Source organism: Phalacrocorax carbo, chromosome 4, assembly GCF_963921805.1.
Source record: "Phalacrocorax carbo chromosome 4, bPhaCar2.1, whole genome shotgun sequence".
Taxonomy (NCBI): domain Eukaryota; kingdom Metazoa; phylum Chordata; class Aves; order Suliformes; family Phalacrocoracidae; genus Phalacrocorax; species Phalacrocorax carbo.
The window spans coordinates 36,887,169-36,913,916 of record NC_087516.1 but is presented as its reverse complement, the minus strand read 5'-3'; the positions used below and the strand labels follow the sequence as shown (position 1 = coordinate 36,913,916).

General features: G+C 43.7%; 1 protein-coding gene and 1 long non-coding RNA gene across 4 annotated transcripts in view; one reads left to right on the top strand and one right to left on the bottom strand.

Moving 5' to 3' along the window:
- The window catches only part of STOX2 (storkhead box 2), a 148,936-nt gene that overhangs the window by 51,249 nt on the left and 70,939 nt on the right, over positions 1-26,748 (top strand). Inside the window, exon 1 of one of the 3 annotated variants that reach the window (XM_064449644.1) lies at positions 22,408-23,424. The exons of 1 other annotated variant lie outside the window; for it this stretch is intronic. In XM_064449644.1, the coding sequence (XP_064305714.1) occupies positions 23,256-23,424 (169 nt within the window). In that variant the 5' untranslated portion in view covers positions 22,408-23,255. Of the gene's footprint in view, positions 1-22,407; positions 23,425-26,748 lie in introns of those variants that run through there. One more of the 3 variants, XM_064449645.1, reaches the window with a different exon arrangement.
- Positions 983-22,590, bottom strand: LOC135313062 (uncharacterized). The gene is made up of 8 exons (XR_010372643.1): positions 21,678-22,590; positions 15,667-15,804; positions 9,836-10,000; positions 9,444-9,565; positions 8,205-8,359; positions 7,449-7,635; positions 6,274-6,354; positions 983-6,185 (listed from the first exon to the last, which is right to left on the bottom strand). It is a non-coding gene; the product is annotated as an uncharacterized LOC135313062 (long non-coding RNA).

Genomic DNA, 26,748 nt, shown 5'->3' with positions numbered 1-26,748 from the left:
AAAAAAGGACGTATGTTTGAATTCTTTCCTCTTCTCCAGAATATCTCCTTTCATTCCAGGCTAGAGCAGAGATTACCAGTTTGGGAAAACTTTTTTAGAAAGAACTTTTCTACCATAACATCTTCGTGCCAGTTTTTTGATCGAGAACAGTGCAGAGACCTTGAATGTTTCATGTCTCATGTAAAATAAAATACCTTTTCATGTCTGTGCATGCGTGTGACATGCCTGTTTCATGCAACATGTATGCATGCAAATAACATTTTTTAAATGACCTAACTTCCTTGAACAGGTTTTAATCTTAATCAACTTTGTTGAATTTGATTTTGAGTAGAATGCTAATAAACTAGTTAAAATGCGCAAGCTTTGCTTCTTGAATATATTCCTGGTTTATGAAATGGATCAAAATTCATATTCTGCTGCAAAAGAATTTCTGTTAATCTTCTTAAAGGCAGCAGATAAGATTTCAGAATCAGATTAAATATTTGTATTCCACATTAAGAGACCCCCTTGGTTCTGTCTGACAATCAATAAATCCTCCTCTGGCTCGCAGTTCCTCCAGTCTGTGTTTACGTCTTTCATGTTGTGTGTGAAGGACCTTTTATAGACTGTTAATGCACATTTATTTGGAAGTTGAAAAAGACATCAGAGTTTTGACCTTCCCTTCTGTTTGTTTTGTTTCTTTTAGCTGAGAGCAGGGAGAGATGGGCACTTCCAGCTCATTTGAGTTTAGGAGGAGTGACAAGGGCAGTGTGTAGACCATGTCCTGCTGAGCTGGTTAGCTGTCATGAGTGTCTCGTGATTAAATCTCATGCTGAAGGTGCTGTACGCTCCCCCCACCCAGCCGCCCAGTGTCTCGGCTCACTCTCAGCAAGAATTTCCCACTGTGTGGATGTGGGAGGTGGGCTGACAGCTTGCTCACAGGCAGAATACAGGATATTAGATGGGAAGAGAGAGTGTAAAAAACATCTGTTCTAAGCTGGTATGGAAGGTGTTTGCATAATTTATTAGTATGTTTAGAAAACAAGAGTAATTAAGGAAATAAATATTTGTCATATATACAACATACCGTGTTGTTTAATATAAAATGATGTCATTGTTCAGTGGTGCTTCGCCTATTACCTCTGTATGCAGCAGAGGGCACTACGTGGTGCTTAGCTTTTACAGTACAGCAGAATGCTGCATTTTTTGTCTTCGTTACCCAGAGAGCTGCCTTAAGAATACTTCCTGTGTGTCACAGTTACGATCTAGTACTCTTTTTGCGTGCCTTTGTCAGATTCTTTCCATTGTGTCTTCATAAACTCTAGAGAGATGGCCCGTTGGTGGTTAAAAAAAAAAAAAGTTACACTCATTTTCTTAGTTCATCTGCAGTCATCCCTGTCACTATGGCTCCTCATAAGTTTCCAGGCACAATTGTGATGAAGCTGGGGAAGACCTAGACAGATCCATCATCCTGCAACGATGATGTAGGTGAACTCCTGGAGAAACAGGGTTAGAGTTTGAAGAATTTGCCAACCTAAAGCAACCACTGCAAGATTGGAGACTGAAGTACTTTGATTTCTGCAGGCAGGATATTTTGCACAATGCCATAACCACTTTTCAACAGAAAAAATAATCTAAAATAACTTTTCTGGAAACTGTCTGATATAAAAACTGTGTGGGATGGTTCATTATAAGTTTCATAACCCTACACTGAAAAGTAGATTATATCACTACCATCTCTTGACTACATTCAGCTTGCCTGGTAAAATAAGGCAAGAGTTCATTATTTTCAAATGCAACACATCAGGGATGAAAACATTCCGCATGGTAAGAGATGAGGTGAACTGTTTCTTCTCTGAAGAAAGAGCATATTGTGGTCAGCTTTTGTCATGCATGCTTGTGCATGCAACCTTGGTTATAAATACTGGTATTCAATAATGCCACTGCTGAATTCTTTCTATATTGAGAGTGATGTTATCCTCAAAAAATTAAACTGTTTGGAATGCTCAGTAACCACTGTCCCATCAAATCAGGCAAAGTCAAAAACGTGTATAAATCTGTGCTAGTGTATAAAGATGACATAATCATAAGGTGCAATGATGTGATGCTTCAGCTTCTAGCCATAATGCCTCATGTGACACACTTTAAAGTTGTTGCTCATGCAGGTACTGCTTGTCATGGCCAAAATAATTTTTTGGGGAAATAAAAGTGTAGTGAGCTGGGTTCAAAAGAAAGAGGAGGTGATTCTTCATGCCAGAGGGAGTGACCTGCAGGACTTCTGGCTGGACGATGCTGTGGGTGCAAGAAGTTCACGTAGGCTGATGGAGAGACTGGGCAAGCCTTTGGCAGAGAGAGGTCTCACGGAGACTACTCGATAGAGGAATCACAGCAGGCACAGCAAATCCCTTGAGCTGAAAATGGGGGGAGACACAGAGATTATTAGGGGGAGGTATGAATGCTGCCTTATCCTCCCCTCACTGTGCACTGCTGGCCACTTTAGGAGGCTGAATATTGGGCTAAATACATATTGGAGATTGCTGGAGCCTTTCATCTATTTTAATGGTCTTATAATTAAAATAAAAAACAATGAAGCCATTGAAAGTAGTTCTTGTGCAAATGAATCATAAATGTGAAGCAGTTTCAGGTGCCTGACAAACTGCATTCATTGCTTGGCTATCAGAATATAAATCATAGTTATAAACTCACACCCGTAGAAGATTTCTGCTGTATTTATTCAGATGGCTTTCAAGCCTCACTTAAGAATGTGTTTCTCTAAATATTTTCAAATGCTGCCTTTTCATATTTTTGGTGAATAGCTTACTAAATGGTATGAACTGAATAATTGCAATATTAATATTTCCTCCCCCGACCTCCTCTATTCTGTTGGTTCCACTAATAGATCTCCAATTTACAGAATGTTAGAATAGTAAGTTGAATAGTTGCTTTCTTTAATGTCTTTTCCTGAGAGTCAGGGTATTGGAGCAGGTTACAAATGCTATCTGCTGTTCAGATGACTAAAACATAGAATTCTGGACTCAATGAATGTGAGTTTATTGCAGGAGTCTTGTGGTGACAGTAGTACATCTAGGCTTGTCTTCTAGCAGAAAAGCAGCCGGTCCCGTCAGGGAATTACGGCTGCACGTCCTGCACTTGCTGCATCTCCATGCAGCAGAGTATCATCAGGATCAAAGGTATGGCTCGATGTCTTTGAAGGGAGTCTTTCATTTAGTCGCGGTGTAATCCTCCTAACCCTGCACTGATGGGTTTTACTGAGCAGGCAGAGCCCATCTCACCGGGGCTGCGGCTCATGCAGGGCTGTGCGCAGGAAGATGAGGTGCACCAGCCTGCTGGTGGGATATTCCCCTGCCTGAGCAGGGTTTCCTTGTCTTCCCTGTCTCCGCCAGGGACACCCAGGAGCAGAGCAGGGTGTAGAAATGCCAGGGGGTACCAAGATGCTGTGGATGCCCGGAGCATGCAGGCACTGGCTTCTGGCTGGGGGGGGGGCATGCTGTATTTTTGCCAGCCTCTGGAGAAACAGCTTTCCCTTAGCTGGGTTTTGCAGTGGCTGGCTGGCCTACCCAGGCTTGGAAGAGTGCTCAGAAGTGCATGCTGCAAGGTTTGATCTACATTGCTTTAATCACCCCAGACAAGCCAGTCCTGTCCGCACGCAAATGTTCAGTAAGTGTTGAACTGTGTCATCCTTTTGTGTTTCATTTAACAGTTCAGTATTTTTCTTAGTTTGGCAACTGCTGTGTCTTATGAGAACCAGAAACAGCCCTCTTGCTTGGAGTTGGCCCTTTTGCTTATTTGGATATAGGGTTTCAGATAACCATCAGCATTTCAAATGCTTCTGCTTTCCTCCTCTTCCTAGCTCTGAGCAGAAAGTGCTGGTGGTGGGACTGGTGGGATGGTCTAGAGGCACGCAGGCAGGCCCGCTGGGAACTGGGCTGAGGTGGGGCAGAACTGAACTTTCAGATGTAAGCTGATTGCGGCATGAGCCTGGGGCTGGTGGGGCTTCCCCTTACAGGTGAAAGGTTTTGGTGTAGTAATGAGCCCTGTGCGCAGTCTCTGTTTTTCTTCCTACCCTAAATCACTGCTACATTAAAAGTATGTCCCTTTTTTTTTTTCCTATGCCATTCTTCCCCACGTCAAACAAAACTGTTTTATCATAAGGTTGAGCAAAAAAAACCCCATTAAATTATTTTTTCAGGGGACGTTTTACAGGTAGTTTAGCATTAAAGATAAATGAAAGATTGGGATCATTTGTATCTATGTGTCTCAAAAGCCTCTCTGTCCATCTCTCTATGCTTGTCAATAAAGGGAAAGCTGACATGTAACCCACAGATAATATGTGCATGATGATCATCTTTTTGGTCTCTCGTTAGGATGCAGGGCTGGCACTAGGAGACGTGAGTGCTGTTCCTAACTCTGCTCCCTGCATGGTGCCGGCCGAGCTCCCTGGGATGCTCTGGAGAGCATGCGGTGCACTGGAATGTTCCCCTTTTAGGACTCTCAGTTGGAGCCTGCTGGGAACCGATTTTCTCCTTGCTTTTTTCTGGGATGTTGAAGCCCAGTGAGAGCCAACAGGTCACATTTGCAGTTGTGGGACTTCAGACTTTGGTGAAAAATAAATTTAAAAACATCACCCTCTTCACTATGAAAGAAGAGGCAAGCGAAATCACTGGCCAGCTTTTAAAAAGGGAAGATATTAGATTGTGTGCCTCTGTCTTAACTAGCTGTCATAAGTCCCAGAACGCTGGGAAGCTATTTCACTTACTTGTATTCCAAGCTACAGAAATGCTGTAAGTAGTAGATTCTATAACTAACAGAACACACTGTTGTGTGGGATTAGTAAACCCCTCTGACTTGACAACCCAAGTACTTGGAAATTAATTTTTTCTTTTTTTCTTTTCATTTTAAAATGTAGATATAAACAGGAAAACGATGGGTAGTGATTTCACATATTTAGAAAGAAGAGTTTTTTTCCTGGTCTGGATTGAAGTTTTCATTGTATTTGCATTAATGTATGAAATTTAATATTCTTTCTTCATAGTAGAATGAATAAAGATGCCCCAAAAAAAGAAGTTGTTTCCTCTGTAGACTTTATGTTCCTGTACAGATGTCAGTATTGTGCATATTTATGCCCATTAATTTTTACTGAAGAGTTTCTTCTTTTTTTTTTTTTTTTTAAGAGACAGTGCAAGAAAATACAGGTAGAAAACTAAGAGCAATGTTGTGGGAGATGAAAAGTACATTTTAACTTTGTTTTTTCTTCACTGCATATAGAAATGGAAAAATGTAGGTTTGTATTACTGTACTTAGACCACCTCAGACTATTATGCTGCCCTGGGATACTAGGATGTACTGGGCTGGGATAGTTAATTTTCTTCCTAGTAGCTGGCATAGTGCTGTGTTTTGGATTTAGGATGAGAATAATGTTGATAACACACCGATGTTTCAGTTGTTGCTGAGCAGTGCTTACACTAGTTAAGGACTTTCCAGCTTCTCATGCTCTGCTGGGTGCACAAGAAGCTGGAAGGGGCACAGCTGGGACAGCTGACCCCAACTGACCAGAGGGATATTCCATACCACATGATGTCATGCTCAGTATATAAACTGGGGGAGTTGGCTGGGGGGCTGTGACTGCTGCGCAGGGACGGGCTGGGCATTGGTCAGCAGGTGGTGAGCAACTGCACTGTGCATCACCTGCTTTGTATATTCTATTATCATTATTATTATTATTATTATTTTTCCATTATTAAACTGTCTTTATCTCAACCCACGAGTTTTCTCGCTTTTATTCTTCTGATTCTCTCCCACTTCCCACAGGGGTGGGGGGAATGAGTGAGCGGCTGTGTGGTGCTTAGTTGCTGGCTGGGGTTAAACCACGACATATATGCCAGAGGGATGGAGTCAAACACTACAGTTGAGCAGATGGTGTTCATGAGTCTGTCTGTGTAACACTTCCTACACCACGGAGTGGGTGGAGGGATGGGGGTAGACTTCTCTACGATGGCACAAAGGCTCACATACTGCACCAGGTGCAGCACCGGGCTGCCCGGTGCCAGGTGTGGATGGGTCAGATGTGGGCATCCCTGCTTGGAGCCCCACTTTCCTGCATCGTAACTGCTTCCTTTTGGGCTTCAGCCTCCGGACTGCTGCTTGTGGGAGCTGCTGTACTCATGGTCCCACCAAAGTCCTTGGAACTGCAGGAGTAATTGTTGCAAGAGGAGTTGTTTGGAGCCGAGTAGTTTATTCAGAGAAGCTCCCCTGTCCATCCCCATGGCAACATACCTGTGAATGTGAAGAGGATCTGATCCATAACTGGCTGATCCACGCAGCCATCCTGCAGGGATCTTTTCAGTGCATACCAGTCTGTGAGGGCACCAATAAGCACATCCTGCATCACATTTACATCCTGGTAATTCAAAGAATCTATGAAAAATGACTACCTCTACTTTCAGGACTCTTGCCAGTACGTAAAATTACACTGACTACTTTCCATCCTTTACTCACTTCAGGTGCAGTACAGGAACACAGTGAAACTTTTGCTAGTGGGAAAACAATGTAAAAGCTCTGTCCAGAAAACACAGGCTAGGAGGTTGTTGTCAGTCGCCTTTACAATTATAAGACTGGTTGTTAACTGTAGCTGAGAGCAGTAGCATTACTGTAACTGCAGATGGAAAATACTTTCTGGTGATTTTTCAGGGGGTTAGATGGTCACAGAGTGACCTTTCTTTCCTGATTTTCAGCAGCTAATTTGTCAGCTGAAATACTTTAATTCTTTTCCCAACACTGTATTTATACATAATTGGTTATTATGTGCTTGGAACAGCTGCATTATTTTTCTATGCCTAGAAGATAATGAGAACAATTAAAGAGAAGATAATGAGAACAATCCTAAAGAGGGGGTGAGATGATCTAAGAAGAATGTATTTTCAAGAATGGTTCATGTGACAGGGCTTGCTGACACACAAGCAGTGCTTTTTGCTTCCTAACCATATGATGGTGGTTTCATCATGCATCATGCAGGGTTAGCACAGGGGTTGCATCAACGGCAGGTTAGTGAGCAGACAGAGGTAGCAGTTCCTGGGTAGTGTGAAGGGTATAGCCACTAATTACAGGCTCACTTCCCTGCCCTGGAGGACCTGAGCTACTTCTGTCCTGTCTCCAAGGCAGCGAGCAGGGCAGCTGTAACTTTGTGATCCCCTTTTAACCCTTTCTTGAGCTGTGGTGTTAGACATAGCAGTCACTTAACTCCCTGGCCTTGGGAAGGGTCAACTGTGACTTTTGTCACTGCAGAACACAAGGTACTTTGATGTTGTGCGTAGGTAGCAGTATGTACTGTCTATATCATATATACATAATATAGCTGCCACTAACATAAGGAAAGTTCCTTTTTTGCAAATATGTGAGTAAATAAACAAGTTCAGCCCACATAAGTCATCAGACCGAGAGCGATAACTCACTGGCCATCTGCTTCTCTCTGCGACATTGTTTTCCTTGCCTGCTTTTCAGATATGAAAAAGTATCACAGAGAGCTTCAGCTTGCCATCTTCAGATAATTCAGTTGCCGCAGTCATCCTTGGGAATGGTGCATGATTGTTTTGTTTCAAGAGCGCTTGGACAATGCCCTCAGAGAGATATATGGTGTTTCTGAAGAGGAAAACCATGATACTCAAGAAAAACTTGACTTCCAAAGAAAGTCAAGCAAACCAGGAACTCACACATGAATTATGAACATGATTTCTCCAGTTTGTCAGAATAACTTTTTTGTTATTGGAGTTATTTATTTTTAATCTAAAACCAGTATTTACCCTTTTGGGTAAACGTGGAACCCTAGCTTGTGCAGGAATAGGTTCAAACACGGCTAAAAATAATTAAGTTTCGTTAGGAGTATTCAGTACCTGATAACTTGCCGCCATCACTTGGGAGATGTTCCTGTAGTATCTGTATCTGTAGTAATTTGTATTCATGTTTCTGGATACATCTCCATATACTGAATAACTGACTCTAAAGCAACATATCCTGTTTTGGAAATTACTTGTGCAGTTCTTTCCATTAGAGGTGGGTAGGGTAACCTTTTTTCTTTGATGGGGCAAAGATAGTCCAAATCTTTTCTGAATTTGTTCTTGGTTTTGACCACTGAATTTTGTCACAGTTGGTAAGCTCAGGTCTCCTTTCTTAAACATTATTTTATGAGTTAGAAAGTTTGAATTTCTTACCTAATTGTGCCAGGGGTGATGGAATATTGTTATTAGAAGATGGATATTGGTGAAATTTGTGTTTCTAGCCGTGTCTTCTCTTGGTCCATTTGTTCTGAAATTGCTGGTCTTTGCATTGATTTTCAAGGCGTAGCTATCAGGGATAATGCAGTTTTCTGAAGTGGTACAGAGAAATAGGAATCTGTTCAGACACCCTCCGAATCAAGATATTAGCACTTTCAAAGTGTCCTGCTCAACATCTCAACTTGCTAAAAGAGGAATATGTTATTGTAGTCATGTGCTCCAAGAACAGTGTTCTTGTTTGGTTTGGATTTTTTTCTTTAAATAGGGAAAAAGTAAAATGTGTTGGAAACTTCTCTAACCGGTTATGCCAAAACAAGAAATAGAACTAAATATTTAAATTAGTTGTTGATCACATACACTTACGAAAAAAGTTATACTTTTATAATGTTAGTGGTATATGTGTCATTAAAATTGACAAGAAGACTTACTCATCAGAAATATGTGATTTTTTAAAAATACATTAATATTGAATCATCAATGTTCTTTTGCAACTAATGGGTGGTTGGTCACTTTAGTCAAGGACAAAGAGTACTAGTAGTTTTGTTTCATACTAAATTATTTTTTTTTCCTCTTGGACAAACCAGACTGACTGACTGTAGTTGATATTGCAAGCAGTGTGAGTCAAGGCAAGCCTGAACTGTGTCTGTGAATCATTGCTTCTGACTCCTACGAAATTCTGTGGACCTGATCTCCTCTAACAATAAACCACCTACCTACCAGAGTTCCTCTAGGGACACTTTTTTAACTGCACGCTTCGCTGAAGCCTGAAGGTGCAGGTTATAACTACCTCGAGTTTGTTCTCGCTTGTTTTATAGGGATAAGGAGTCCAACAGACAGGCAGATGTATCTTGCATTGATTCCTGCCATGAAGAGTAAGGACTGAACATGAGGAGCATTGTTGCCTGCCAGGGCTACGCCCAGCAGTGCCCGTTCTCCAGCGTACTTCAGCGTCTTTGTACCACTTCGCTGGCCTAAAGCAGGGGGTCAGGGCAGCACCTTTGTTTCAGAAGACGCCTGTCTTCTTTCAAACTGTGGAGAGCTAATACTGCCTGTGTGACTGAATTATCGAGGCATGTTCTCTGTGCTAGTTTGGCATGTTATAAAAGACGTCTGTGATCTGTAATCATAGTTGCTCTGCTTGTTTAATTATCGAGGAACAGTAATTCTTCTGCTTACCCTCCTTTGCCTTTCATCCTCCTCCATCCCACCTTGCCAAAAGCATGTGATGTTTCTGAGCTTGCTATAACCTTTCAGTTCTTTTCTGTAGCTGGAACATTTCTGTGAACAGGCTCTCCCTCCTGTGAAGGTACCCAAATAATATACTTATGTCTAGAAGCAGAGGACAGCAGCTTGTCAAATGTGCATGTAGTCACAGCAATGGCAGTTTCTGTGGGCTGGACTACACTAATTTGCAAATAACCCAACATTAAACAGCTTGAATAACTTCAAACTGCAGTAGCCTGGTTCTTCAGGATCACCAGTGAATTAACCATGCATTTGCTGCTGGCTGGAGTGCTTACTTCCATTAACCACTTCATTTAATTAAAGGGGTTTTTAACTCTTGGTACCTTTCATGAGACTGAAGTCCAAAGGCTCCTCATCCTGCTGACATCACTGTGGCAACTGGTTATGTCCCTCCTCAGCTACACAATCTGTAAATCTGGACAGGATGTTTCTATGCAAGTCTGGTGGAGCATCTGGCCAGATGCTAGGACAGACTGGGCTTGCAAGACCTTACAAGAGGAGCATACAAAACATAAGTTCTTCAAAATAAATTTAAAACTCATTTTTTGTTGAGTTTAAGATACCCAGATAAGGAAGGAGAAGCATTGAGTGTTCAGGGTGGGGCAAGGGCCAGAAATAAAACTCCTACCACCCTGTTTACCTCCAGGGGAGTGCAAATGGACAGGAAAACTTCACCACCTACCAACAGTTTTGAACCACAAAGCTCATCACTTCCAGCTGGGGCCCATGTCAGTGGCCAGGCACTGTTGTGTTTGCCTGCTCCCCTACCCTGCAAGCAACAATCTCATAGTTTAAGCTGACAGTATTTCTTGGCAAAGCTGGTATGCTAAACTAACAACTTTTTTTTTTTTAAACCTACCTTGAAAATCCCATCCTCCTACATAATTACCTGTATTTGTTGAGAAAAACTGCAGTGGAGAAAAGGCTTGTTAGTTTATGGGATAAGAGGGGATAAAACAAGTCTCACAATCCTTGTTCCCTTTGTGTGCACTGGAAGGCTCTTGGCAGAAATATAGCTGGATTTCCAGTGCAGCAGGGAACCACACTGGCTTCTGTTGAAATAATTGAGCAGATGCTACAGAAGATTATGCAATAAAACCTAGATGTTACTTTTAAGTGGGTGGGTTTTTGATAATTGCTGTAGGACCATTTATTAGGTAAATAATTAGTCTTTCTAGATAAGAAGTAGGATACAACATACACTGGAGAGATTTATGAGAGCTAAAAGGTAGCACATGCATATATTGGCAGCTGTTTACAGCACTAATTTGTGTGTTTCTTTTCATTCCTGAATTTTATTTCAAAAGCTTCAGACAATGCAGGATTGAGAATATGGTAGCTGAAAGCAAAGCAACTGAGAAATGTATTTGAAAAGCCTGCATATGATATAAATTCCTTTTATAAGGAATATTTCCTTTATGACCTCCTCCTGCTTTGTATTTAACATTTCAAAGAACTTTGGGGGACTGTCTGTAGGCTGTGTCTTCATGAAGCCAGTAGCCAAGGGTTTAAAGTATTGTCATTGCTGGCCTGAAGCTGAAAACTGCAGGCGGTTTTAATCCTGGGGTGGGGGGGTAGGGCTGTTTAAACCCAACCTTTTGTGTTCAGATTAGGAGTGCAGGAGGATAGACTTAAGGGGTGTTAGTGAGAGTTTTTTCATTGGCAGCTCAGTAATAGCATCAGGCTTTGGAAATACTTTTTTCCAATTCTTTGTTATTTCAGGAATTACTACGTGGTGGGCACACACATCGCACCATATCTATGTGGTGCCTACAGAGGGTGGAAGCAAGGACAGGTAGCCTGGGAAGGACGGAGAAATTGTCCAAGCAGCCAGGGATCAGCTTAGGACAGCTAAAGCTCAGACAGAATTAAATCTGACCAGGGACATCAAGGGCAACAAGAAAAACTTCTATAGGTTCGTCAATGATAAAAGGAAGACTAGGGACAATGTGGGCCCTCTCTGGAAGGAAACAGGAGACCTGGTTACCCAGGATATGGAGAAGGCTGAGGTACTCAGCGACTTTTTTGCCTCAGTCTTCACTGGCAAGCGCTCAAGCCACACCGCCTGAGTCGCAGAAAGCAAAGGCTGACACTGAAAGAATGAAGAACTGCCCACTGTAGGAGAAGATCCGGTTTGAGGTCATCTAAAGAACCTGAAGGTGCACAAGTCCGCGGGTCCTGATGTGATGCATCCGTGGGTCCTGAGGGAACTGGTGGATGGAGTTGCTAAGCCACTATCCATATTTGAGAAGCTGTGGTAGTCTGGTGAAGTTTCCACTGCTTGGAAAAGGGGACACATAACCCCCATTTTTAAAAAGGGAAAAAAAAGGAAGACCCAGGGAGCTACAGACCAGTCAGTCTCACCTCTGTGCCTGGCAAGAGGAGTTTGCATGGAGCAGAAGCTCCTGGGAACTATGCTAAGGCACATGGGAAATAAGGAGGTGGTTCGTGACAGTCAACATGGCTTCACTAAGGGCAAATCGTGCCTGACAAAATTGGTGGCCTTCTCTGACATAGACAGTGGGATTGAGTGCATCCTCAGCAAGTTTGACAACGACACCAAGCTCTGTGGTGCAGTCGACATGGTGGAGGGAAGGGATGCCATCCAAAGGGACCTTGACAGGCTTGAGAGGTGGGCCCGTGCAAACCTTATGAAGGTCATCAAAGCCAACTGCAAGGTCCTGAACATGGGTTGGGGCAATCCCAAGCACAAATACAGGCTGGTGGGAGAATGGATTGAGAGCAGCCCTGAGGAGAAGGACTTGGGGGTACTGGGGGATGAGAAGCTCAACATGACCCAGCAGTGTGTACTTGCAGCCCAGAAGGCCAACCATATCCTGGGCTGCATTGATAGAAGCGTGGCCAGCAGGTCGATGGAGGTGATTCTCCCCACTCTACTCCACTCTGATGAGACCCCAACTGGAGTACTGCATTCAGCTCTGGTGTCCCCAACATAAGAAGTACATGGACCTGCTGGAGCGAGTCCAGAGGAAGGCCACAAAAATTATCAGAAGGCTGGAGCACCTCTCCTATAAAAACAGGCTGAGAGAGTTGGGGTTTTTCAGCCTGGAGAACAGAAGGCTCTGGAGAGACTTTACAGCAGCCTTCCAGTATGTGAAGGGGGCCTACAAGAAAGCTGGAGAGGGACTTTTCACAAGGGCATGTAATGACAGGCCAAGGGGTAATGGCTTTAAACTGAAAGTGGGTGGATGTAGGTTAGATATAAGGAAGAAATTCTTCACTATGAGGGTGGTGAGGCACTGGAACAGGTTGCCCAGAGAAGCTGTGGATGCCCCCTCCCTGGAAGTGTTCAAGGCCAGGTTGGATGGGGCCTTGAGCAATCTGGTCTAGTGGAAGGTGTCCCAGCCCATGGCAGTGGGGTTGGAACTAGATGAACTTTAAGGTCCCTTCCAACCCAAACCATTCTATGATTCTATGAATTTATGAAATCCATAGGGTTTGTGTTTGTTTAAGTACCATAGCAATGACACGAGGATGCAGGCAATAAAAAGAAGTACTTGTTTTTTACAACCTTTTACTCCTTAGACAACTGAGGGCACTTAAATGCCTTCTTGGTAGTCTGTCATTGTTTCAGTCCTGGATGCCTGTGTTTACTTTGTCTTGGTTCCATCCAGTGGGATAATAGTAAGATCCATCTTTGGAGAGGAAGGGAGAAGAAAACAATTTGGCACTGACATCATGCTCTGACAAATCTGAAATCTGCCAGTTGTGAAGGCAGATTGCCTGATCTACCTTACACTGTCTGGGAGATGGAAAGGTTACCAAGCATCTCCCCCATCAAGAAAATGATTGCAAATGATTGCCTTTGCAAGTCACTGAGCACTTCCATATGGAGTTTCTTTTACTTTCTATTAGAACCTGAGAAATATTTGTCCTGAGTATTTCTTGGTTCCTGGAATAGCTGGAGGTAAAGAGCATTTGAAATTTTTAGGTATGGAAACATGGTGACTCCTTGCCAGAGTTTCTGAGATGAGCACCGTAACTAGTAATATTTACCACAATTGGCTTGGAAGGTATTGAGTTCAGCTCAATAGTGATCAGTTTTAATGAAGGCTTTCTAGCTCTTCTTTTGTACATGGTTCTTTCAAATAGAAATCTAACGCTAGGAAATTTCACTTTAATGTAAATTGTCTTACTTAAGATGTTTGCTTCTTTTGAAAAAGATCTTTTTAGATTTCCAGAAGTATTAAGTATAAGTTGTTCTCTATGTCTCACAAAAATTAATTATAATATGAAAAGCACTTTGAAAGAAAATTCATCCTATGCCAGTGCCATTCACTTGCTTTAAAGCATGTAGGTATGCTTTTGTGGTGGGAGTGAGGAGTATGCTTTTCAGAACGGGAAAGGAGATTTTTTTCTTTGTTTTTCTAATTTGATTTTAGTTACTTAATTTCACTATTTCAATTTGGCTATTGCAATGATATTTCTTTGTAATAAGGGATGTTTTTCTTCTTAACTTTTACGTTGCACTTGTTCTCAGCCTTGACTGTGGTAGGAAAGTTTTAGGTTGAAAAATTCACACCAGAGATTGCTCTTATATCCAGTGTGACACTCAAGTGCTATGTTAGAAGCATTTTGCTGAGATGAGGCTTTGGGTGCTGGCTCCCTTCTGCTTAGCTCCGCAAAGGAGTTAAAGATATTGCACTGCCCTTCAGAAAATCTGGGAGGTAACAGTGCTCTGCTGGATTTAAGTTCCTTTTCATATTTAAAAAGAAATTAATTAATAACAAAGCAACCAATAGCCACCCAGTAATATAGGAAGATATATAGAAAAAAGTTGTAGAGCTCCCTGCAGTTGCTACACTTGCTTTAACAGATTGCACTGTTATGTAGGTCATCACTTAGTAAGACAAAAATTACTTTTTTGGACTAGTCCCCAGCTGAAGAATTTAACTTTCTTACAAGGTGCTGGGAGAAGTTTAAGACCCAGTGCTACAAAATGTTTTTTCTTGTTCCTCTACTAGAATAAAAAAAAAATATCTCTGCACTCAGGAGAAGTGCTCAGAACAGCTTCTACAGAGGGGCAAATGCAAGTGGTGCCTGCATAAACCTTCATCTGAACAGGGCAATGGGAAATTGTCTCTGGGTGCACACAGGTGGGTAATGTCAGAGCTTCAAAAGCCAAGCAGAGAGTGGCAACAAGGTGTGGTAACCAGGAATAGGCAGGGTAGCTGTCCTACGAGCGGAGTCTTCCTTCTGATTGGCACTACTGTGGCATCAGAAGAGCTCCAGGGAAGTTGCTCCAGGGTCCCAGTGAAGACCAATGACTAGAGAGTATATAAGAACAAACTGACTCTGTGACACTGCGGTCTGATCCAGAGAACATCCAGGCTGATAGTCTTGCATTGATTTTTCCAGAAGCCTTTGGGTCAGGCATGTGTCAAGTCACCTAATTTCTGTCTGTGTTTATGACTCCTCTCTAGAGGTTTTTCCTGCCCAAAAGAGACAGCCTCTGAATCTAAGACTATAATAAAATGTCCAAGAAGTAATTGAATTACTTTTCTGTGGGGTGATGAATCAGTGTTTTTTCACTCTTGGGTTTGTCTCATGCTTGCATTCTTTTCAAACTGACGGATGGGAACCATACATTTTCAGTACTAAACCACTATTTTGAATGCCTATTTAATATAGGCAGAGCTTCATGCACATATGGAAGTAAATTCATGACAAGAAATTGTTTACAAAGGGTGGAGTAGCCTATTTTCAGGCCTCCCAACTTTTCTATGGTTTTTAAGGTCTCTCCCTATTATACACGCTATATATATACACACATCTATAAAACATACTATATTGCACAGCTGTATAAGCAAGAATTTTGAGAGGGAGCTTAGTGCTGGGTTGTTCAGCAAATGCTCTGTGGAGTTATAGCAGCTGCTGGGATTTAGTTCCCTTGGTACGCTGCGTTAGTTTTTAGGACTGCCCATCAAACGTGTTCATTGTCCCATTTGCAAACATGCCTGCAGTGCTTTGTTCAGTTCTGTGTATGGCAAGCAATTCTTCTAGATGAGAATTTAGAGTTTAAAACTAATACCCTGATAAATAATAGCCATCCAACATGCAAACCAGTGCCCAGTTGCTATAGGCAATGGCTTTCTTTTAATTCTCAATGGATTTTTCCTTTAAAGTTACCTACCTGACATGCAGAATCTGCTTGTTGTTTGTGTTGCTGTAGCACCCGGGAGCTTCACCAGAGCCAAAGGCCTGGTCATGCTAGGTGCCGTCCTTGCAATCTCATGAGGTGTTAAACGAGCATAAAGCAGAAAAACAGGCTCTGTGGAGGAATGGGAAGAGGCACAGCGGTGTGTGAATTAGTCTTTAAAAACATAGTATGTAATGGCTTTTACGGCTGGTAGGCTTTGTATTGGATACTTCTTGCTCTCTCATTTTTCAACTCCTAAAGCAGAAGGATAGGCTGTCTTTCTAACTTACAGTACAGCTGGCCCCCATATATCAGTACGTTACTTAAATACCAGAGTACTAATGATATGTGACACCAGTGGAAAACAAGAAAGTTGAGGCCAACATTTTTGGCACATCTTTTACTACTGTATCATTTGGAAGAGCAGCCAGTGAATGAATTGAATTGCTGTAACTCCACTTCTCCAAATTTTTTAATTCTGTTATATGTGAGAGGTTTAATGCTTGCCTGCGTGAAAATCTGTGCAGGATTTGTGGCTTGCCTCCCTCTCCTGTTAGTTTTGTACACTGAGGAGTTACAAGCCCAGCTTCCATCCATTTTAACTAACCCGCTTTGAGTCAGTGATAATAGGAGAGGAAAAACATGCGTCAAAGCGAAGGCTGTGTTCCCTTCAGTAGACTGGTATGTCTTTAGATAGTCTTGGGTACCCAGATTTAAAACTCTTCTGCATCAATTGTCTTCTGTGCAGAGGAAGCACAAATAAAATCAGAAGGCCTGGCATGAAAAAAAAAACAGGGGAGCCTTTCTTCTCTTAACAGAGGCAGGTTCTTCTTAAAAGTCATGCGAGTTAAGCTAAATACCACAGTGCATAAGCCAGCACACAGAAAAATGAATTGGTGAGCTACAGCATGTGTGCAGCAGCAGTACTGCATTCCTGTCATCACACATTCCCAAAGCATAACAGTGAGAGAAATATGATCTGAAACTGGTTTAAGAGGTGCTGTAATTAAGCCAGGATTACTACTATAGTATAACACAACCTGATAGCATTCTGGAGTTAGACTGAAGACTTGCTTGTGATAAGTTCTGAAACATTTTCCTTTTTTTATATTTGGAAGTTTTTTTCACTTGCACCTTTGACCTTGGGATTTTTCATTTTTCTTTTTGATGGAGTCTCTCAAATGTTCTCTCCAAGGAGAGAGGGTTGTCTGAGCAAGCCCAACTTCTTCCTCGCCAATAAATCCATTAAGAGAGACTGCCCTATTTTGTGACCTGGACCACAAGCATAGATTATGAGTACTTGGCTTCTCTTGTATATCTGAGTAACAACAAGTACTTGTGAGAGGCGACAGATTAATGGTGTTAGTGTCAGAAGTCTAAGGGCTGCTGTGAAAGAAGATGTGCTGCATCATGAGTTTCCGGGTTTGTTCTTGCCAGTGTCTGCTTACAAAGACCTGGAAGGGAAAACTAGTACTTCCTACAGGCAAGGACAGATGCAGCCTGTTGCCAAACCACCTTCAACAGTAAGGGATTGCACAAAAACGTATTTTTTAGAGTCTGACTTCTGCACGTTTGTTAATACAGAGACACAAGAATTAACACGTGAAGGTGGTGAGTTTATGCAGTGGACGATTTTCCCCCTTCACAGATTTATTAATATTAGAAATTCTGGTAATGTGTTTTCTCAGGAAGGCTACTATGCAGAGATGTAGATCTAATAAAACCATATATTGCCAAGGCCTGTGAAGTTACACCTGAGCTTGGTGTTTTTCTCCAGTTCTTAATTACATTTTTTCCACCTCTTCTCGCACTCAACTTTCCTTCCCCCTCCTCTCCTTTACTGCTTCTCACTGCTTATACTACAGGCTTTTCCTCCCCTCTTTATTTTCTATTTATTCCTTTCTGCTCTCCCTCTTCTACTTTCACAGGCCCTGCGTTTCCTTCCCAGCATCTTGCAGTATCCTGTCTCCACTTTTCTAGAAGTTACAGAATATGATGGTTTTGTTTTCATAGGCCACATAATGACCCTCTGCTCTCTGTTTTACCTGGCTGCTGGTGACTGTGGCCTTCATCAGGCCAAAGTCTTCCCTGTGTCCCAGTAATACCAGCACTAACTGTAGCCTGTTTCTGAAGCTGGGGGCAGGAAAGCACCCTTATCATAGACCTGCAGAGAGTTAAGCCACAAGGTTTTGGGCTGAGCACTTGGCGTCTTGGCAGTGTTGGTTCTTCTGGTGGTGGTGGGTGCTTGACAGACACCAGCTCAGCTGACAGTAATAAAGTGAAGCCCTTTTAATTTCCTCCCTGCGAGGCAGCTAGTTGGCTATCTGCAACAGGCAAGGTAGTGACAGGGTAAGGGAGAGCCCAGGCTTTGAATGCATAGTTTGAGAGATGATGATTTTAGAGGTCTCAGTGAAGAGGGGGATTGCATTCCTACTTGAGTGCCCTATTATTTTGCTGGTTTTATTTTAGTGTTTGGCTTGCATGCTTATTTAATTTGAAAACCTCACGCAGTCAGACCATAAGCCAGTCAAGCTGAGGCGGTGATACCAGCCCACCCTGCTACTGAAGCCTGCTGCTCTTCCCTATGGAAGCTTGTTTGTCATGGGGAGGAAAAAAGAAGTAGCCCTGACTGAAACTTGAAATACCACATTACATGAGAGCAACTACTAATATATGCACATGTGCACAAGCACGCATGCACACAACTATGCAGAGAAAAAAAAACCCAAAAGATACCATATTGTATCTTGTTATATAATTACTATTTTTCAACTGAGGAAAAATAAGCCTATGAAATGGAAGCTGGGACCGTTGGATTTCAACAGTGTATTTGTCACTGATTTCCTATGCTCTTTTGGGCCAGGTATGCCCTTTTCTTTTTGCCATTTTCCATCAGTAAAATGGGAATGGACCTGCTTAGCAACTAAAAAGTGAGCATTCATGAAGATCAAATGCAATAGATAACCTTATGATATTTGTTCTTTCACTTTTTGAAACATAACACAGGTTTTCAGAAGCTAACGCTTTGAATTGCTTCTCCAAAACCCTTCAGGCTCCCTATGAACTTGGACTGTGGTAGGGTTGTGATGAAAAGGTTGAACATGTACGAATCCTTTGCAATGTTGTAAATGTACCTAAGCCTCTTTTTTTTAAGTTCATAATTTTAAGTCAGTGCCTTTGAAACGTCTATGGTTACGTTGCCAGTTCCTGATAAGAAACTGTTAGGCCAAGGGGGAAGCAGGATGGCTATTTTTGGTTTAGTTCAAACTTTTTTTTCAAGTTCTGTACAGTCTCTTCATCCAAGCCTCACCTCTCCCTCTATCAATTCAAGAAAAAGATGTTACCTGTTGGATTTTAAATACTTCTGAATCAATGCTTGCCCATAGTTAAGAAAACAGGTGGAGATGAATGAAAAAAAAAAAAAAGGCAAAAAGCTTTGAAACCATCTCCTTTTCATCACTGATAGCAAGTGATCAGAGTCCCATCAGTCCAGTTCCTGCTTGGGAAAAGTATTTTCCCTTGTTCTTACCAAGCTCTATCAGACTATTTCCACACTTCTTTTTAGAATTAGGCAAAACTTTACCGATGTGTCATAGGTAGGCAAAAATATTTGTAAACTACAGCAGAATTTTCCAGTGGTTTCAGCCAAAGAAAATTGGTCCTCTTGGCTCCTGTTGGAACTGTTGGATTAAACTGCATATTTTTATTTATTTCAAACCGTGCTTATAAGGGTACTGTACTGTTGTTCACCAAGCAGGACAGTCATTTGTAGCTGGGAACTCTTCTTTCCCTACCCTGTTCTAACATTGCCATATGAATCCAGACATCTATTTTTCCTTATTTAAAAAAAAAAAAAAAGGAATTTAAAATGTATAGGAATAAAATGTCGGGGGTTTTTTTTAAGCCCTCAGATTTTAGCTTTCAGTTCGTATGAAGAAAACAATTTTATTTCAGTTTGGCCACTGAAGCAAAAAAAATCAATTACACTCACAGTTCTAGCCCTTTTTCCAAAGAAAACAGCCAAAACTTAAACTTGGTCTTTAATTATATTTTTGATTCATCCCAGTAACAACACTGGACTTCAAACAATGCAAGAGCAGGAGGAAACTTGCTCTGAATTCCTCTCTTCAAAGGGAAGAACTCTTTTAGATACCATGTCAGAAAACTTTCAGCTGAAACCAAAAAAGATAACTGTGAGAAGGCTGAATACAAGGAGTTTTAGCTGACCACAGGAATAACGTCTCATTATTGAGACGAAGCCTCCGAAATTGCTTTTAAGCAAACCTCCCCACATTTAGGAAGGGCAAGTTGGCTTTTCTAGATGGATTACTCTGCCACCCCAGCCCCAATTTTAATATGAAAATAATTTTTCATAGTTGTAGGAACAAATTATTGTTCACTCAGAATTATCACACAATGAAAATGCAGCGTTACCTGTGCTCAAAACCATGAACCAGTTTGATTCCTACTATCAATAAGTAGAAGATACCTCATGTTAATCATATGTACTGTATTAGTCTCATGACAGTTCCTGCAAGCGCACAATTACATTGATGAAAACTACTTGAAAGACTTCTGTGCGCTGTTACCAGTTCATTAGTGCACAGCAAATTGCTAAAAAAGAATTGGGGTATGTGTGCTTTATCCAACAGGTGCAGAGCTATCCCCCAGTTTTTGATTTGATACCTGTTAGACTAGCTCTGAAACTAGACTCAAATATTTTTAGTTGGGAATAATTATGCAGAAAGCCAGCATAAGGATCACTGTGGTCTTGTTTGTTCCCCCCCACCCCGCTTTGTTCTGTCTTTCTACTTCATGACCTCATTTTTCCTCCTCATTGCTTATTCCTATTTGTCTCTTGTCTCAGATTATGCCTCTTGTTCTCATGTCTTTTTTAATGGAACAGATTGATATCTAGGGCTGTGTCTAGACTAGGAGAAAGGTTGAGTTTAGTTCAGATGTAGGTTAAAGTTAGCTGGCCAGCTATATTCAACCACTTCTTGACAGCTGGAAATGCACAGCCATCCTTCGTTCAACTCTCAGACAGTGGAATGAGACTTTACGCTCCTGGCTAGATTTTAATTTGCTTTTGCATCTGGTAAAACGGGTAGGTTTTTTAGGTTTGACTTAGCTAGGTAGTGCTAACCAATCTATCCCAACCTCAGCCTTCGATGAGAAAAGTTGAACAATTCTAGAAGTTTTTTCTGGTCTGAGGGTGAAAACATGGTCTATTATAAGCTTTGCGTAGGTTGAGGAGTAAATTGGTAGATGAGTAAGTTGCGTGATGGAAAATATCTTATGTTTTTCTTAGTGGAGCTCTAGGCCTTTTTTTTTTGCTCATCTTACTTTTTCCTGTTGCTACCAATACATATCAATGGAAACCAGTCATTCCTGATGGCTTTTCACACATTTAGAAGGAGATGAGGCTGAATGAGAAAGGACCCCATAGTATTTAATTTTCAATGTTCTTGCTGGGTTTCATTCACATAATTTCTACTTGTGTGAAAGGGATGACTGAAAGATTCTTTGGTGCGTGTTGTGCCCACAGCAGCAGAGCCAGGCAAGCTGAAGTGGGTACTGAAGTATTAACCCAAAGCTGTGCAGCGAGGCAGCAAAGGGATAACGTCCCAAGGTCTGTTGGCTTTGATGATCAATTCATTCCCCGACAGCCATCCTTTTACTGGTTCACCACTACTGAAAATTTTCAATTACTGACAAAATTACAGACCTCTGATTTTCCATGCTCTTACAAATGTGACACAACCCACTGTAAGAACAGCAAAATAATTATTAAAATGTAAATATAAGTAATTTGTTGGCAACATTTTCAAACCCCTGCATTGCAGTTGCCTCCTCCGGTAACACTGGCACCAGCCGGCGTGCTCAAAGCCATCTCACGCAGGAGGAACCCATCCCTTTGCAGTTTCGGTTAACCAGAGTTCATAAAACCCGGCTTCCCTGGCGCCCGGGCCCAATTCGAGGTGGTGCCGTGGGTGCAAACTCACATGCCACTGGGGTGAGAGGGTGGGCAACCTCCTTCCCGTTGGCGAGGCGTGTAGGCAGGGTGTCCTGGATACCCTTGCAGGTCGCAATGTTGTTTCAATGTGGCGGTGTGACTGACCAGGCCCTCCTGGGGAGAGCTTCAGGTGCCGAGGAGGAAAGAAGGCACTGCTGGTGGAGGACGCGTGGGTGAACCCCGCCGGCTCCACGTAGGGCTGTCCCGGGGATACACCTCTCTCTAGGCTCCCCTCCCTCTGTTGTATCCCTTCGCCCCGGGGTTGGCCCGGACGGGCCGGGAGACGAGGCCCGGCGGGCCTTGCCGTTATGGCCGCCCTGTCCTTCCCCCGCTTCCCGCCGCTGCCCCCTCCTCAATGCCTGCTGCAGGCGGTACGGGGAACCCGGCGCCCGCCTTCCCCCGGCAGGGCATGGCCCCAGTCCCGGCCCCGGCCCCAGCACTCTCCCGCAAGAGCCACCGCTAGGAAGGAAGGAAAGACGGACGGACGGACGGAAAGGAGGCGGGGCGGGAGGGGGCCGGGTCCCCCGCGGCGCACGGGGCTTCGTAGGCGGGTGCCTGCGAGCCGGGCCGAGCTGAGCCCCGGCGGGCACCGCACGGTGGGGCGCGGAGCCCGGCGGGACCCGCAGGCCGCGACAGGACTAGCATGAGCCCGGGCGGCGGCGCGGCGCCCGGCGCTCCAGCAGCGGCAGCTCGCAGCGCGGCGGGGCGGAGAGCGGGCGGTGCGGCCGGCGGCCACTCCGGTAGCCTCGCCCCCCGCGCCGGCCGCCCCTAGCGCGGAGCCGGCAGCGGTCGAGCCCCGGGTACAGGCGGGCGGGGGTCGGGGTCGGCCATGGCGAGGCGCGGCGCTGCTGGGGGCCGCGGGCCGCTGCCGGCCGCCCGAGCGCTGCGGGCCTGAGGGGGGCGGCGGGCGGGTCGCGGCTGCTTCCGCCGGTCCCACGGCCGGGAGAGGCGCCTGCGGGCCCTCCCTCCTTCTCCTCCTCCTCCTCCTCCTCCTCCTCCTGCCGCTGCTCCTCCCGCCGCGCCGGGAGCTGCCGCCTGCCTCCCCAGCGCCGGGCGCGCCGCGGTCGGGGTCGCAACCGGCGGCCTCGGGGTTTTCCTCATTTGTTTGGTCCTTTTGTGTGGCGGCTCACAGTTGGCTAAGCACGGCCGGGCTGAATCGGGCCATTGTTCGGGACCCCCGAGCTCCCACGTTGCACATCTCTCGTCCCCATCCTCCCACCCCCAACCCCCTCCTCCAACCCCCCTCCGCCCCCCCCCCCCTCCGTTTTTTTGCCTGAGAAGCCACATAACGTGCCTTTCCTCCACGCGAATCTGGGAGCTGTAAGCCGGACCGATTGCAAATGAAGTGTAATGCATTGTGGGACGTGTGTAAAATTGGATCATTCGAGGGGGAAAAAAAAAAAAAAGGAAGGGACCTGCGGCTGGCGCCCTAGAAGAGGTAGCGGCGAGATGCGGGCAGGTTGTGCCCCGGCGGTACCCGCGCTAGGCTGATGCCAGGCAGCGTGCATCCAGCGAGCCGCAAGGCCTGACCCATGCTCCGGCGGGAGGATTAGGCTCGGGCATCCTCATGATGAAGAAGACACGGAGTACGACCTTGCGGCGGGCTTGGCCTAGCTCCGACTTCTCCGACCGGGCCTCAGACCGCATGAGGTCCCGCAGCGAGAAGGACTACCGGCTGCACAAACACTTCCCACCAGCTTTTATTTCCCAGGCATCACGGGGCTACATGACATCAGGTTTGTAACATAATTTGTGGGTGCGAGAGAGGTTTATTGCGAGGCTGGCGCGGGATGTGTGTGCGGCTCTGGGAAGGCTGTGTCGGTGATACGGAGGGGAGCATGCGATCGGGAGCGCAAGTTGTTATGAATAATGCAAAAAAAAAAAAAAAGCATACATCCACCATTTTGTACCTCTGCAAGATTCACAGCAGGGCCCTCGCAATATGGTGTTTATTAGTCGAGTGAAATAAAGGCATGAGAGAAAGGGTCTCATCTCTCTGTTGTGGAAGGGCAGATTAAAATGACTGGGTGCACAGAGCATGGAGCCCTTTGCTCCTTTTGTGCGTAAAAGCATGTGCTGGATATTTACTGCTTCTCCACGCATTCCCCTTTTAATGCGGTTAACTCCAGCTAACTCATCGGGCTTTCGTGTTTTTTCATTTTCGAAAGGAAAAGGGTCACCTGTGGTTGCAAACGCTCTCGCCTTGTTACAGGCTCTCCAGGTTTCAGCTGCATGTTTCTGCAATGGCAAAGCACGCTTTGGTGAAAATGACTGTAAACACATTTGCATTTGTTGTTTGAGGTGTAGAAGGAGACCAGAGCGGTGTATGTGGGGAAGTACGTGCGTGCATGTGTATTCGTCAGTCGATTTCTTTCAAGAGAGACCATAGGGAAATAATGGACACTGCACCAACATGTTTGTGCATGGGAAAGAGAGAGCGCAAACAAAACAAAAAACAGCACAGGGAAAGGCAGGCATCGGGGAGAGGCTTGGCCTCTGACAGTGTTGGTGCGATTTCAGAAAGCCTCGGTACTGTTGATGGAAGCTGCTCCATCCTGAAATGCGCCTTAATGGCCTTGGAATTTAGATATTTCATAAACACCCGAAAGAAGACTTGGGAAAATGCTGATGGGGAGGGAGCCAGGGGCAGAAAAACCCTGGAAACCTCCTTTGTTGTTCTGATGCCTGCTCATTGTGATGATTGGACATAACATTTCATTACTATGATGGCAAATTCCAGTTTATCATGAAGGCACATATTCCCTCTAAGGCTCAATTTAGGTTGAGTAGGCAGATTCCTTTAAAGGAGAAAAAGAGGGAGAGGGCGAAAACGAAGGTGTTATGCATTACTGAAAACGTTTCCAGCCCTGTGCCCCGTTGCACACACGCCCCCCCCCCCCCCCCATTTCTGCTGCAAAGGTTGAGCTACAGACTGTGGTTGTCAGTTCTATGCTCACTTTCCTGTCTCTGGCCCTAATAAATATATCTCTTCAGTCAGGATTGGTTTCTCATGTTTTCAGAATGTCTTGTGACTATTCTTTCTCTAACACTTGAGCACAAGAGAAATAATATGCATTTTGTTGAAAAATCTGCCTTTGTAAGAATATTGTGCTATTTTGTCAATAGCTGCTCTGATTTTTCCCTCTCCTGGGAAGCCACATATTGAAAGGAAATGACAAGGATAATTTATGCTTGAACAGCTGAAGAGGAGAATGATGGTGGTGGTGGAGGGGTTGTTTTGTTTTGTTGGTGCTGCAAGACCTGAAAGCAGCTGGAAAGCCAAATCTGTACTGTGAAGATTTTTGTTGTTCTGCATGAATGTCCTGATATTCCCAGTGTAAGATGTGCTGTGTCAGTTCTGTTAGAGTCGGTACTTCAAGGCCTTTCTTTCAGTGTGGAAGCCCGTATTTAGAAGAGAAGGAGCACACGTGAATGTTTTGTGCCAAGTGGTGTGGTTTTTTGCTTGTTTTTAATTCTTCAGGGAAGCAGTCTGGCTCTGTAAAAGCTTTATCTTGGCAAGATTGGTACAATCCAACCAGGCACTCGAATACCAGTGATCTGCAGAATCAGATATGTCACCTTGCATTTTTTAGGCAGATACCTGTGTCACTGGCGGGGAAGGGGGGCATAGATTTGTAATCTTCTGTAAATGTTTTAAAGTAATCTCCAGACCCCAGAATACCATGTTTATTAATATACAGCGCGTTGATTTCTACTGCAATAATTGAAGAAGGACAAATGTCATGTTTAGTTTGCTAAAGTTGTTGGAGGGAGAATATGTTGAAAATTAAAATCACCAACTGTTTGGGTTTTGGGTTTTTTTGGTGTGTGTGGTTTATTTTTTTTTTGGTAAACAACAACAACTTCATAGGCTTTTAGCAGGAAATGCAATTGTTCTTTCTTGATGGATAGTTTCCACATTCCTTTATTTTTAAAGGATCCTCATCCACTCGTTTCCAAATATTAGTTTTGGGAGGAATAGCTACTGTATTAATCACTTCTCGCTATTTGAATGAAACCCTCTTCCTCGCAGGAAATCTATAGGAAGTCCTCTGGCATAAAAGTTGTGGGGATCAGGAATACAAATACGTTCTTTGTCACTCAGAATGTTGTAAGGGACAAAGTGTCCTGAAACACATGGGCTTTTCAGAGATCTGCATTCTGTTTATCCAACCGTTTAACCTCATCACCATTAGCATTGTTGTGGTTCGCTTTTAATTAAATGCTGTGTTGTTTGGGATGGGGATGGAGGGTGGGAAAGAAACCTTGGGGGTTTGCCTCAATTACTCTGCTTAGGGAATTATGAAAAAACAGTCAGTCAGATGGCATTCAGTAAGATGCTAAAAAGCTTGAAATGTTAATATTTGAGTATGCCTGAACGGGGCATAGAGAATTGTATATATGTACATTTATTTCAGCACAGAGAAATACTGAGTAACGGTGTTGCAGTCAATGCCATGGTGTTTTATCTGGGGAAAATACAGTCTCTAAGCAGAACCCTCTTTATAATGGAAGTGCAAACCTCATGCTAAAGTGGTGGAGCACGCCCAATTTTAAGCAGCCTTTTCAGTAAAACTAAGGACCAGTTTGATATTTGCTTGATCAGAAGCAGCATTGGTGGCTTGTGGTCACATTTTCAATACTTCAGGAACAAACTGCCCACAATTGTAGAAAATTGATGCAGATGCAATTGATCTGAATTGATTTGGATCATCCGGATTTAGCTGAAGATTGTTTGATAGATGAAGGGAGATGGAAGTAAGGAGGGAAAAAAGCAGGGAATTTAAAAAACCACACATTTTTACTGCTGAATAATCTCTTGATACATGCTATTAAATCGTCTGTACTCCAGGGTTTCTTTAGACCTCCTAGCAACCGCTAGGTTCAAAGGCCATGCAAGGAGTTCATTGTTCATGTGGAATATTAATTTCCCAGTGGAGGACTGACTTGGAGAAAAAACACTGGAAAAGAAAACTACAACAGTGTAGAGCTTTGACCTTGCTTGAAAAGAGATGTTGAAAAGTTTGAATCCAATAAAATTTATACATGTTACTGAAGAA